Source organism: Squalius cephalus (genome assembly GCF_949319135.1).
Source record: "Squalius cephalus genome assembly, chromosome: 19".
NCBI classification, from domain to species: Eukaryota; Metazoa; Chordata; class Actinopteri; order Cypriniformes; family Leuciscidae; genus Squalius; species Squalius cephalus.
Window position 1 is genome coordinate 16,848,437 of NC_137140.1, and position 14,058 is coordinate 16,862,494.

General features: G+C 38.4%; 1 protein-coding gene across 2 annotated transcripts in view; it reads left to right on the forward strand.

The window, feature by feature from the left end:
- Positions 1–14,058, forward strand: part of plcd3b (phospholipase C, delta 3b) — a 104,907-nt gene that overhangs the window by 45,688 nt on the left and 45,161 nt on the right. For both annotated transcript variants that reach the window (XM_079852052.1, XM_079852053.1), the window contains exons 10-13: positions 993–1,115; positions 3,300–3,447; positions 5,257–5,373; positions 5,472–5,650. In XM_079852052.1, coding sequence (XP_079708178.1) covers positions 993–1,115; positions 3,300–3,447; positions 5,257–5,373; positions 5,472–5,650 — 567 coding nt within the window. The remainder of the gene's footprint in view (positions 1–992; positions 1,116–3,299; positions 3,448–5,256; positions 5,374–5,471; positions 5,651–14,058) is intronic.

The window sequence follows — 14,058 nt, forward strand, 5'->3', positions numbered from 1 at the left end:
AGTTAAATAGCTTATAAAGTTATGAAAATTCACTTAACTTAGCCCTCAGCCAAAACGATTGGCCAGGGAACAAATTATAGATTCACGAGACCAAAGATCGCCCGTTAGATATACACAAGACGAATTATATCTCATGTTTAACCACTACAGAGACGCCAGAGTCAGCGGCAAACGTCAGAACGACTATCCGAGGAAAGGCTGTTCCCGGCGGGGTACATGAGCGTTGAGCGTCCGCTGATCGCCTGCATCTCACAACCTGGATCAAATTTTCATAAATCTTTATGAATAAACCACAGATTTGAGCTTTAAACAACTACATTCTCACCTGAAAAACTCTTAAAACTACATTTCATGATACAGAAACAGTAGTATTATATTTCAACTGTATATTAAAAAAATGGCGCTTCCTATGTTGTCATTCTCCTTGGCGCAGCCTATGCTCGTTATCAGCTGTCAATCAAGCTGTCAATCAAAGTTAACCACGCCCTTATTTGGCATACATTTTATATCTAAATACTATCTAAACTAACGAGTTAGAAAAAAATTCACCCCCCTCACAATTGTCAGGCACTCGGAACCTATCGAAAAATACAATAAAAGTCCATGGGACCAACCTGTAAAAACATGAATTTATGCTGTGAAAACGGACATTTTAACATGGGGTCTATGGACATTTGCTCCCTTTTCGATGGGGATACCCATCCATCCCATCCACACTCCCAGGACCATGATTTCAATTGAGGAAATCCTACAGCAACAACCTGCACTGGGGCTCCAGATACAGATAAGGCCCTGGAGCAACAACCCCTCGGGTTGAAATAGCAGGGGCCCCCTGAAAGCCAGGGGCCCTGAGCAATGTCACCACCTTTCTCCCCTCTAGTGATGGCCCTGCTTAACACTGAAATAATAACCGAAATAATATTATAATGCTAAAATGTAGATATGTGTGGTGATAGATAAAAAAAGCTATAGAGATATATTTTTTATGGCAGGACCTAAAAGGGAAGATCTTGATAAAAGCAAAGAAGATCAAAGTGAAGCAGGACAGCTCCAGCTCTGACTCAAGCTCCTCAGATGATGAATCTAAAGCTGAAAGCAAGCCTAAAGCATGGAAGGTCAGCGTCTGTCTTTTTGCTACTTGTTTTGTGCAAATATTAGGGGTGTAACAATATATCGTGTCACAATATATCGCAATACAAAAATGCAACAATATGTATGGTGAATAGTGACAATATGTATTGTATATAATTCACCCAAAATGAAAATTACTGTGCATGAAAAAATTCAAGTTTACAGAGTTTTAGTGTCAGTGCTACATTAAACTACTATAATGTTGAATATAATGTATAATAATGCAATGGGGGAATATTTGTGGGTCCTGATAAAGATAAAAAAATATCTTATGTTAACAGGAAAAAGTTTTACATTATTTTAAATATATCTATTCAGTGACAGAGTGGAAGCATATTTATCTGAAATAATTCTGTATTTTCAGCTTCAGAATCATGAATATTTTTATTCTGGTGTCACTATTTTCCTGTGCATTGGGTTACCAGCACCAAGTCCAAGCCTATTAATTTCCACACCCAATGTAATAATTTAGCATTTTAATCAACAGTACATTTTTTGTTAACCTTTTACCATATGTCTTGGAGTATCGCAATAATATTGTATCGTTATTTCAGTATCGTGATATGTATCGAATCGTGACATGAGGGTATCGTTACACCCCTAGTATATATACATGTTTCTATTTGCATTTGTATGTACGCTAACTTCAAAAGTTTGGATCTAGTTCGATTTTTTTTTATGTTTTTGAAAGAAGTCTCTTATGCTCACCAAGGATGCTTTTATTTGATCAAAAATACAGTAAAAACAGTAATTTTGTGAAATATTGATATATGATATAGCTGTTTTCTATTTTCTATGTAATTTATTCATGGTGTGGCAAAGCTATATTTTCAGCAGCCATTACTCCTGTCTTCAGTGTCACATGATCCTTCAGAAATCATTCTGATTTGGTCCTTTAGAAATAATTCTGATTTGGTGCTCAAGAAATATTTCTTATTATGAATGTTAAAAACAGGGGCAAGTTACAAAAGCCACTATGTGAAGACTGTTTCTTAAAAGGTTAGTTCACCCAAAAATATAAATTATTTTATTAATTACTCAACCTCACGTTGTTCCAAACCCTTAAGACTTTCGGTCATCTTCTGAACATAAATGAAGATCTTTTTGATGAAATCTGAGAGCTTTCTGTCTGTCCCTCAATAGACAGCTACGCAACTGACACTTTGATGCTTCAAAAATAATTATAAAGAAATCGTAAAATAATCTATATGAATTGAGCGGTTTAGTCCAAAAGTTTCTGAAGAAACACGATCGCTTTATATGATGAACAGATTGAATTCAGGCTTTTATTCACATATAAACATTTATCAACTCACTCATCAGTTGAGGTAAACAGAAGCTTGACACGTGAGAACCAATGAGGTTCATTCTCATGTTACACAGCACGTTTGAGCTTTCGCAAGAGGTTTGTTTAATCTGTTCATTATATAAAGCGATCGCGTCAATTCATATGGATTAGTTTTACGATCTCTTTTTGAACTTATTCAAGTGTCAAAGTGTCAGTTGCGTAGCTGTCTATGGAGGGATAGAAAGCTCTCAGATTTCATCAAAAAGATCTTCATTTGTGTTCCGAAAATGAACAAAAGTCTTACGGGTTTGGAACGACATGAGTTGACATTAATGAAATAATTTTCATTTTTGGGTGAACTATCCCTTTAAGAACTAGTTAGATAAGAGGTAATCAGTCTTACTTTTCCTATTCAAATTCTATAGACTTCTCTAACTTTTTATGTAACTGACTTAAAAAAAAAATGATGACTAAGTTTTAAGACTAGTTTAAGCGGCTTATGCAACAGGCCACTTTTGTGCTGGTTAATCATTTTGTGGAAACCATGATACATTGTCTCCGGGATTATTTGATGAAAAGAAAGTTCAAAATTACAGCATTTATTTGAAATAGAAATATTTTGTAACAATGTAAAAGTCTTTACTGTCCCTTTTGATCAATTTAGTGCCTTGCTGAATAAAAGTATTAATTTCTTTAAAAAAATCCTACTGACCCCAAACTTTTGAACTGTACACATGTTTGGGTAGGTGTATCTTCCTCATATCACTACTCATTTCATATCATTACTTTTTTTTTTTTACTCATTTAATCACTTTTTTGCAGTCTGGCAGTTTGACAATTTTATTTGAGTACAAATTTAGCTTTTTCTTTTCCTTTGAAGGACTGTAAGTTGAGTCCAGAGCTGTCTGATCTGGTGGTGTATACCCGCAGTGTTGCCTTCAAACAATTTGATCCATCTGCCAAGAAACCTCCCAATGAGATGTCCTCTTTCTCTGAGAGTGATGCATTGAAACTAATCAAAGAATCAGGTACTATTGTGTTTATTAACATTCAGTGATAGAAATTGCATCTTAAATCTTTTTTGAATAAAATAGCTGACATTTTATTTATCTATACACAGAGTTAAATAGAAATATAGTAATTTGACAAAATTACTGCCTGAGTGAAAATGTAAATTCAATCTTGAAATATTCTGTAAATTCACAAGTGATATTTGCGGTGATTTTTTTTTTGTTTTCTACACATGACATCTCATATTTAGTTTTTGTGGCGGCTGCGGGTCTTTCAAAGAGGGGAAGCTCATTTTCGGCCGACAAAAAATGTCAGTTTATTTATACGTAAATTGTACGTTCCTTCTCAAGAAAATGCTCTGTGACCCTGTTGTACCAACTAGGCGTCTTTTCCAGTGACTTGACCAGTGTCCTCTCAATGGCCAGAGCTATATAATTGTATAAATGTAATAATATAATAAAGGTATAAATAATAATATAATATAATAAAGTATAATAATACTACTACTACTAATAATATATTTTTTTATTATTTTGATATATTTTTTAAATTATTACTAATAATAATATAAAAAATATAATAAGTAATAATATAATAAAGGTATAAATGTATAATTGTGTGAAATGTTTTATGAAAATTGGCTGGCAATTTCGACAAGCAAATACCAAGAAATAGGTTGCAGCAGTTTGTCTTTCGACTATACTTGCAAAATCCGCAATGGGACTGAGCTCGAATAGCTTCAGCATTTTGTCTTTCGACTATACTTGCAAAATCCGCAATGGGACTGAGCTCGAATAGCTTCAGCATCAGCGACTTTTTATTGTATGAAATCGCTGTCAATCAAAAGGAGATGCAGCCTTGCGACAGACCCTCCAATCATCACGCAGAAGCCCGGAGTCCAGGCCAGCCCACTCCTCATTCACCCCCAGAGACGATGAGCGTCCGTGGGCGGGACATAATCGCAGCATTTATCCAATGACCGTCTAGTTTGAAGCACAAAAAAACTGTTCAAAGCAGCCCCAGTGAAGTCAATGGACGCTGGGCTTCAACAGAAAAATGCACGATGATGCTACAGGAATGTATGTGTCACGATCGCTAGCGGAGAAATGGGTGGATCCAACCGCAGCAACATGGTAATCAGGGCAATCCAAATAATCGTCATCCATGCAAGAGTCAAAGTCCAAATAATCAGAATCGTAGTCCTCCATGCCAGTGTCGAAAACCATTTAATCAATCAGATAACGAATAAACAAAACAAGCCAGGACAACAACGAGAACAGACTTGAGAACAGACCCTAGAGTTGACGAGTGACATACAATAATGACTCCGTAACATGAACTAACACAAACAGGGTATTTATGCACCGACACTAACAACATAAATGGGAACAGCTGGGTGTAATCACAAGTGATGGGACCAAACAAGGATTATGGGAAATGTGGTTTCAGGATGAATGGAGACAGGAAGGAAGGGACCTCTAGTGGACACCCAGTGGAAACACAACAGACACTGTGACAGTATGAGAAGGAAATCGAGTCAGCCAACCTGCTATATGTAACTGATTCTGAATGAACTCGTCTTTGAGATGAACGTTTTCTAACGCATTTTTAGTCAATAAAATGTTAACACAATAGTACATATCTGACCATTCATTTTTTGACATTATAGGGGAAGCCAAGCTTCCCTTGCAGTCTTGCAGAAAGCCCCACTGATATATATATATATATATATATATATATATATATATATATATATATATATATATATAGATAAACATGTTCTTGTTTGTTTTCATTGGTTCTAAATTTCTCTCTTTTTTTCATAGGCAAGTTGTTTGTACGTCACAACAGCATGCAATTGAGCAGGATCTACCCATCTGGTCAGCGGGTGCAATCCTCCAACTACAATCCTCAAGACATGTGGAATGCTGGTTGTCAGATGGGTAAACATTTAATTAAAGAAAACTTGCAGACTGCACGTTTTTAAAAATGACTGCACAGTCAAAATTTATAAATTACTGACAGAAAAATTATTTTGCAGTGGCATTAAACTTTCAAACCCAATGTAACGAGATGGATCTAAACAGAGGCCGTTTTTTACCAAACGGCCGCTGTGGCTATGTGTTAAAACCAAGCTTCATGTGCCAGCCTGATTCAGAGTTTAACCCGGAAAACACTGGGGGAGGCCCTGGCCACAACCCAGTACTGCTTACTATCAAGGTGAGTTAATGAACAGAGGGATCTTTATGAAAACTAAACTTCTGTTGAAAAGAATTTGCCTATTTCCTGCTAGAAAATAAATTAAAATACTTGAGTTTTTAATGGTTTTATTGTGACATGATGTCACAATATTTGACTTCCAAAAATTGACGTATCAATACAATTGTAGTACATCATCATTCATCATTTACTTTAACCAAAAGCAGCTATTCCACCGTCAGAGTAATGACCGGTTCCAGTTGTATTTCCACTTAAGCCTGGTACTGCACGGCACGGTTACAAACTGTTCTCGACCCATTCTTGACACGGTTGCCTAACCGTGCTGGTAGAATACATGTAGTGACTTTGCAACCCAGGATTGGTCACTTGTCTGTTGCTTGGCAACCAGTTTCTCTATAGCTTGCTAATCATGCTATTTGATTTGTATACACAAATTAATAAAATGAAAAGAAATATCTGATCATCCTCCATCACGCAGTCGCTATTTACATCTCATTTCATCTGTAAACTCTTGCTTTACCAAGGCAACGACTGACGCATTTGTAGGGGTGGGCGATATGGCAAAAATATCATATCACGATCAGGAAAATCACGGTTCACGATTTGATCACGACTCTCTTTCATGTTGGTTTTACTATTTTGCAAGTGCCTGAGCATAACAGCCAAACTAGTTTCCCTATTTTAAAAACAAAGCCTTGGCTTACAAGGTATCAAAATATGAAATAAAAAAAGAATGGCAGACAAGTATAGGCCAAAGTGGCACAAATAAAAATAGGCTACACAACATAATATACAAAGAAATAAACAGGGCTTTATTTTTCCAGCTACAGTAGGTGTATTTAACAGTAGCATTCAAGAAAGAAATGAAATGAACAAATATAAAAATAAAACACTACATAGACATCACTGTATAAATTATACATTGATTCTTATTAAAGCTACATTTAAAGTTCTCAGTCAAGAGCAGTGAGTGATTTTCTCTTTGTGTTTTGTTGTTTTATTAACATTAAAGGATTAGTTCCCCCCAAAATGAAAATTGTCATAATTTACTCTCTCAAGTTGTTTTAGATTTTTGGTCCCCAGTGACTTCTATAGTATATTTTTTTCTTATGGAAGTCAATGGGGACCAGCAACTGTTTGGATAGCCACATTCTTCAAAATATATTCTTTCTTTTTTTTTTTTTTTTTTTCAGCACAAGAAAGAATTAATACAGGTTTGGAACAAAATTAGAGTGAGTAAATAATGACATAATTTTCATTTTTGGGTGAACTATCCCTTTAAGGATAAACGGCAGCATGTTTACTATTGGGCTACTGTCACTTTAAGACCGGCACGCATTTAATGGACATGCATATGACACGCATCCTATTTTCTCTCAAATGTGTGCTTTCACTTTAGACATAACCAACTGTGTTTATGTAAACATTGTGTGTATTTGACAGTATTAGCGCAATAAGGCTTGAAAAAAATAACTTAGTCCAGTAATCAGGCGCTGTTTGACGTTTTAGTGTGTGTGCTTAAGGTGTACGCGCTCAGAAAATCGCACAGGGCCGCTGGAAGTAATTTTGAACGGGGGTGCTGTGAAATTTTTTTTGTTTTTTTTTTGGACAAAAAACCTATGAGCCTATAGGCCTATTTAAAATACATTTTAAAAATACATTGAGATTCACTACTTTATTGTCATATACACTTCAGTGCACACAGCCAGGGTCTGAAACACACAGACATCATCAGGGGCCTGTTTCAGAAAGGAGGTTAAGTGAAAACTCTGAGTATGTTAACCCTGAAATGAGGGAAACTCTGAGTTTTCTGTTTCAGAATGGGAGGTATGTTAAACCTGAGAAAGCAGAGTAAGTCAAGCCTGTTTCTGAAAGAGAGGTAACTTATACTCAGAGTCAGTTACCATGGTAACTTACTCTGTGAACCTAACCTGGTCGGGAGCAGGTTTTCTTTGGTAAACCCAGAGTTTCTTCCGGTCTCCTCCCCTTTTTTAAAGAGGAAGTGGTGTTTAAACACCTCATTCATTCTTTCAGTACCTTTTTATTAATAAAATTAATCGTTTATTAATAAATAAAAGATTGCTATTTTTACTGCTGTTTTTTTTTGTTTTTTTTTTTGTTTTTTTGTTTTTTTTAAAATAATATATAACTCCTTAACTGGCAACTGAAAATACAGTAGTAGATTAGAGTTACATAATGTAGTTCTAAACAAATTCTACAGAATTAAACTGTGGCATTTACTGAAAATCACTGAACTGTGTTCATCTGTGCACCAGAAGTTGATGGACCGTCCTCCTGCTGTTCTTCCACACTCTGGGGGCGGGGGGAGAGATAAGAATACCCGTTTATACTTAGATTTAAACTTAGATTCTAATGGCTACTCCACATAAAAATGTGAAAAAATGTGAATGTGTAGATTGTTTGATGTGTAGACACATAATATTAGCATTACCTCTGTAGGCCTCTCTGTGGCAGCAGAAACTCTTTATCCCCATGTGATGAGCATTTGGTTGAGTACACTTTATAACACTATTTGTCATAATTTCTGGTGTATTGAATAGGCGACTTACAACTGCCTGGGGTTCTGTTGGGACAGGAGGCTCCAAAAGACAGATATTACCATCAGAATTTATTGGGACCAACAAAAATCCTAACCCAAAGTAAAATATATGGAAATATAAAAAATAGCCTATATAAAAAATAACACATGTAAACACATTTTATGAAGGCCCTTGGATCTTTGGGACTGGCTCTGAAGTCCCTCCAGGAATTCCCTCAGCCAAAAATTCTACTGCACTGCTGGACACTGGATGCTATTTAGTTATTTAATATGTCAAATGTTTGTAAAGTCAGGTAGCCTACACCCATGATATGCTCAAACCTTACTTGATTGAATTATGTTTTTATATTTAATTTTCAGCTGCTGCCATGTTCTTTTAATGCCTGCAGGATTGCACCTACATGAAAATTAAAATTAGGTTCTTCCAGTTTCACCTCTGATATTATAACAGTTGGGTAAATTACTTGTATTACTAACTACAAATGACATCTTCAACAGTGTAATTAGATTAATGTAATAATGACTATCTTTAGAAATTATTGGTCTACTTATTACTAATTACTAAATCCCATGTCAACCTTAAACACTTGAACAATAGACCCTTTTACAGTTGGTAAACATGGTGACGTATTTGTGTGGGCGGGGCTTAGCTGGAGGCAGAAAGATCCCTCTGGCCGCTTCACTAACGCTAGTTTGCCAGTTTGTTAGCTTGTTTTTTTAACAATGACTGGAGAAAATCCAGTTTTATCTTAATGTGCAAGGTCACTCACTGTCCAGGACCGCGATTGTTATTTGCAAAAGTTAATTTTAACGGACGGAACCAGACTGGCCGACCCGTACACGTTCAGTCAATGGATGGACGATCTGACAGGATTAACGTTAACGCTACCAACGGTTGAGTGGCCTGACTTCTACACCTGCCCGATAGAGATACTGAGGACATATAAATCTTTAGATGCCTATAACTATGTGCTGAATGGTCATGTAAAGATTTGTGTGTACGATCCGCAGTTCTGCCTAACCAGCGCCAAGAAGACGGCAATGTAAAGAGTGACATATTACGGTGCAATTTTAAAGATGTGGATATTTTCTAGAAATAAAAATTCCAGATACAGCATACTCATTTTTCATCGATTCTTGCACCCAATAACACAACAAGATGACATTTAATAATAAAAATAATAATTTAAGGTCCTTATTATGTAGCCGAATCTGTGCTGGTTTGTATTGGCCGCCTCCAGTTTTCCGTTTGTTTTGCCTCCAGCTAGCGCCGTGACTAACTGTGACGTCGGCGCAAAAGGGGTCTATACAAGGAGAGACAAGAAACAGCACTTTTAATGCTTTCAAATAAACAATATACAATTGCATGAATTATTCTTGAATTGACCAAAGTGTGTAGAGGGAGAAGGTTACATTAAAAAATATACCTTTTAAAAATGTATGTTAAATAGCCTATACAGAATTGTTCTATAGTCTAATACAATTACATCAGATTTAACTTTAAATTACAGAAGAATTAAGAGTAATCCCTTTAATTAAATTACAGTATTTAGATTACTTGGTAATTAATTACACCCATCACTGTATAACAGTAATTGAAATGTAAACTTATAACTTATAAACGAAATAATGTTCATACTCTCCATATGCTTGCAGAAGCACATACAGTTATGCTGGTGAGAAATATGAAGACCTCTTTTTGTCTGGCGCTGTTGCCATGGTGACTCATAATATCTGCGCTCCATTGATAATGGCTTTTTATAGTTGTGGTGCACGCGCTTAACTCAGAGTCAGTCAACTCAGAGTTGATTGAACTAACTAATTTCAGCTGTTCTCAAGAGTTTCCCATCTCAGGGTAAGTCAACTCAAGAGTTCAAGTTTTAACTCAGAGTTGGTTGAACATCCTTAATGAAACAGGCCCCAGTTCTCAGATGAATATATGCGCTATTAATCAGAAGCTGCAGCAGAATCAGAATCAGAAATACTTTAATAATCCCAGGGGGGAATTACTTTCGTTACAACTTCAGATATACATACATACAACATATTTAGATACAACAAATAATATTATAACAACATATAATATTAAAGGTCCTGTTTTTCGTGTGTTTTTGAAGCTTTGATTGTGTTTACAGTGTGCAATATAACATGTGTTCATGTTTCGCGTGTAAAAAAACACTATTTTTCACACAATTTACTTATCTGTATACCGCTGTTTTCACTGTCCTAAAAACGGGCTGATAACTTCCTTGTTCTATGAAGTCCCTCCTTCAGAAATACGTAACGAGTTCTGATTGTGCCAGCAGTTCCTGTGTTGTGATTCGACAGCAGCTTAGCGCACGTTGCCCGGAAAGGTCACGCCTCTTACCATAACGTGGAGATGCATGCGCATGCGCATAAATTATAACCATTGATCTCTAAGTACAGCGTTCCTGGGAAGGCCAAACAAAGGTGATTGGACTCCGGGATGAAAATAACAGCGTCTCGACGACATGGCGACAAACACACTCTCAAACGCAACTCTTCCTCTTCTCTGTGGGAGCGCAACAAGACCACGCCCCCTTTTTTTGTGTATTCCTGTGGGCGGAGGTTAGTCAAAAAACTGTTCTAGTGACGTCATTAAAGAAGGAAGTAGAGGGATGTAGTCCAAACCGGCCGTTCACTGTAGGCGACTTCTGTTAAATAAAATATCTCGCTTGGCATTGAACTTTGAGCTTTATAATTTTACAGATATTATTTATACTCTAACAACAACATTACACACTAACTAAAGTTTTGAAACATGGGATCACGAAGAACGGGACCTTTAATTAAACTTCACAATAATGCTATAACAATGCAATCGATTTGGTCAGCTGGCATGAACCTGAATCACTGCACTTTTATGTCACACGCAACTCCAAAATCCTTTTACGCATACCACAAGGAAATAATCTCTGACTATTTAAGCACGTTATTGAACAGTTCTCCACATCCATTACGCAAAGAACACACGCACAAAATAACGCTTTCTGTCTCCATCTCCAACCTTTTTACACAAACCACAAGGAAATAATCTCCGACTATTTAAATGTTATTTAACAGTTCTCCACATCCATTACGCAAAGAACACACGCACAAAATAACACTTTCTGTCTCCATCTCCAACCTTTTTACACAAACCACAAGGAAATAATCTCCGACTATTTAAACATCATTTAACAGTTCTCCACATCCAATGCACAAAGAACACACGATCAAAATAACACTCTCCATCTCCATCCCCACCACCTTGCAAAAATACTATAGTGTATTACTTACAATTGCTTGGCTAGTCAAAGCTGATCCCACTTGTTGTCTAAAAAATAAATGTTACAAGCGCGGCGGCACCATGTTCTTACCTGAGCTACAGGCAGGGTGCCCTGGTTACAGGTATCCAAATGTCGAAGTGCGCTCTGGGGTCGTGGAGATAAAGTCTCTCATGAGGGGATGAATGTCCAGGAAGTTCAGAATGTCTGTGTTGGTATGCATCAGCGAAAGGTGTGTGAGTCTTTTCTGGGTCATGGTGCTGCGTACCCATGTCTTCAAAAGACGCAAGGCGGAGAAAGTGCGCTCGGATGAGGCCACGGAGATGGGTAGGCACAGACATAACTCGATCAGTTTTTCTGTCTCTGAAAACATGGCTCTTGTTTGTGGCTGGAGCTTTGTCAAACATGCTGCTACATAGCTGCTACAAGATGCTACATCTTGGACTGTGACACACTTAGGCCCTCTGTCTTTTGTGACATCGGCAAGCTGCTTGGCGATGCTTGGCCTAAGCATTTTGAGCTGGAGTTCAAGGCGGTCTGTGTCAAGCTCCTCCTGGAGCTGAATGGCATCCAGATTGATGCTCCTTCCCTCTGCTGCTTTGATAACAGCCCTCTCTCGCTTTGCGGCAAGCTTCATACTGGCCTGATCAAATCTTCTGTCCAGCCCTGCCGATATCACATCAATAGCCTCGAAAAAGCTACGTCGCCAATCCACTGTTTGTGCGCCATGCGCGACTGCCTCTGGCTCTCTAGTTTGGCGAAGGCGAGCTGGGGTTTTGCTTACTCTAGGAGTGGTGGTGTCTGGCATTTTCAGGGAGGTTTGTGATGCGCAGGTTTCAACCTTGCGGATCAGCTCGTCCACAACTAACTCATCACGTAGTGTGGCTATTTGTTCTCTCAGCACACCTGTGCATTCCAGTGGACCTTGCGAACTTGCTGTGGCACTCTGTAGGCTTGTGGCAACTGCTCCACAGGGCTCGAACAGGGCATGGCAGCATAAAAGACCGAAATATGTTCTCCCTTTTAAAGCCTGTTTGCAGAGTCCCCCGATCTTTACTCTGCTGTCCCCCCTGACACTCTTGTCATCCTTCAGCTCGTGCAGTGTAGTCAGGAGAGTGGGGTAAGCTGCAGTGACGCGGTTAATGGACATGTCACAGATACACCACCTTGTCGGGCAAAGGCCTAAGATGTTGACAGCAACCTCATCACAGCCAAAAAACGATTGGTAGAGCCGTTTTCGCTTTAATGACTCTCTTATCACAGATCAGACACCCTGAACAAAGTTCAAAGTATCGGCTACAAGACTCACTTCATACGCGACTTCTTGAAGAATCAAATCCAGTGAGTGGTTGTTGCAATGCACATAAAGTGAGTGTGGGTTTAACTCTTTAAGCCAAGCTTGCACGCCTGAAAAACACCCTGACATATTAGCTGCTCCATCAATACAAAATCCTGCGATGCGTTCAATGGGGATGTTTAGTCTTAAAAAAATATCCTTGATGCAGCTGAAAAGAGTTTCTCCAGTGCTGTCCCGGGCGTTATAAAATCCCCAAAACACAGTGTGAGGCTCCAAGCAGCTGTCAACATATTTCAGACTCAGGAGAACTGCTCAGTGGTGCTGATGCCATAAAATCGGCAGTGCTATGAGCGGGCAACAATTTCCCTCTGGATAGCATGAGCAAACTTTTCAATTATTTAATTTTGTATAGTGTCCGACATCCAGTTGTCTCTTCCTTCTATCCACTTTCTTTCTTCAGGGAGATCATAGGTGCGCTCCAGCATCAATTCATACAGTATTCCTTTGCGTGCTGTGTCGCCCTTGAAGGCAATTCCCTTGCTGCCAAGGAATCAGGTGGTCCTGAAGAGAAGCTCCAAACAGTGTCAGGCAGTAGCCTGCTTTCTGGCATGAGCGCTGGATAAGGGAGCATCTATGGGGACGTCATCCAAATCGGCCAACTTTTGTATTGACTCGCTGTGCAACTCTGATCTCTCATGCTCGTTAAAATTTTCAGTGGCTTTACGCCAATTTGAAAAGCCGGCATTCACGAAGGGGTTCTCTTTCTTAAATTTGTCTCTAGGTATGACTTTTTTTCCGACTGCTTTCAGGCAAACAAAACACAAAATATGATCAGTCTCTTCCACATAATGCAGCCACTGCCATCTAACAAACCAAGCCGATGCCACAGAACGTGAGAACGTTTCATTACCACAACGCCGTGCAGGAAATTTGAAACTGGATGTTGGCTGGAAGGGCTCGTCTAATCCAATCACGCTAGGTTGGGTTGCGGGTGCTGGGGCTGGGCCTGCCGGTGCAACTGCAGGCAGAGGTGGGCGGACAGACTCCATTGTCATGGTTGCGGTACTAGAGTTCTTCACTGGTGGTTTTCCAAAAAAATCCAAAATCCGTTTCTGTGCCATATTTCCTCCTTGTTTCTGTCATTAGACTATGTAAATTTACTAGTCTGCTGCTGCCATGGATGTATGTATGCTGCATGGAACGATCGGGAAACCTCTTTACTCGATGACCACTAGCCTGCCAGTCTGACGTTGACAACGTAACT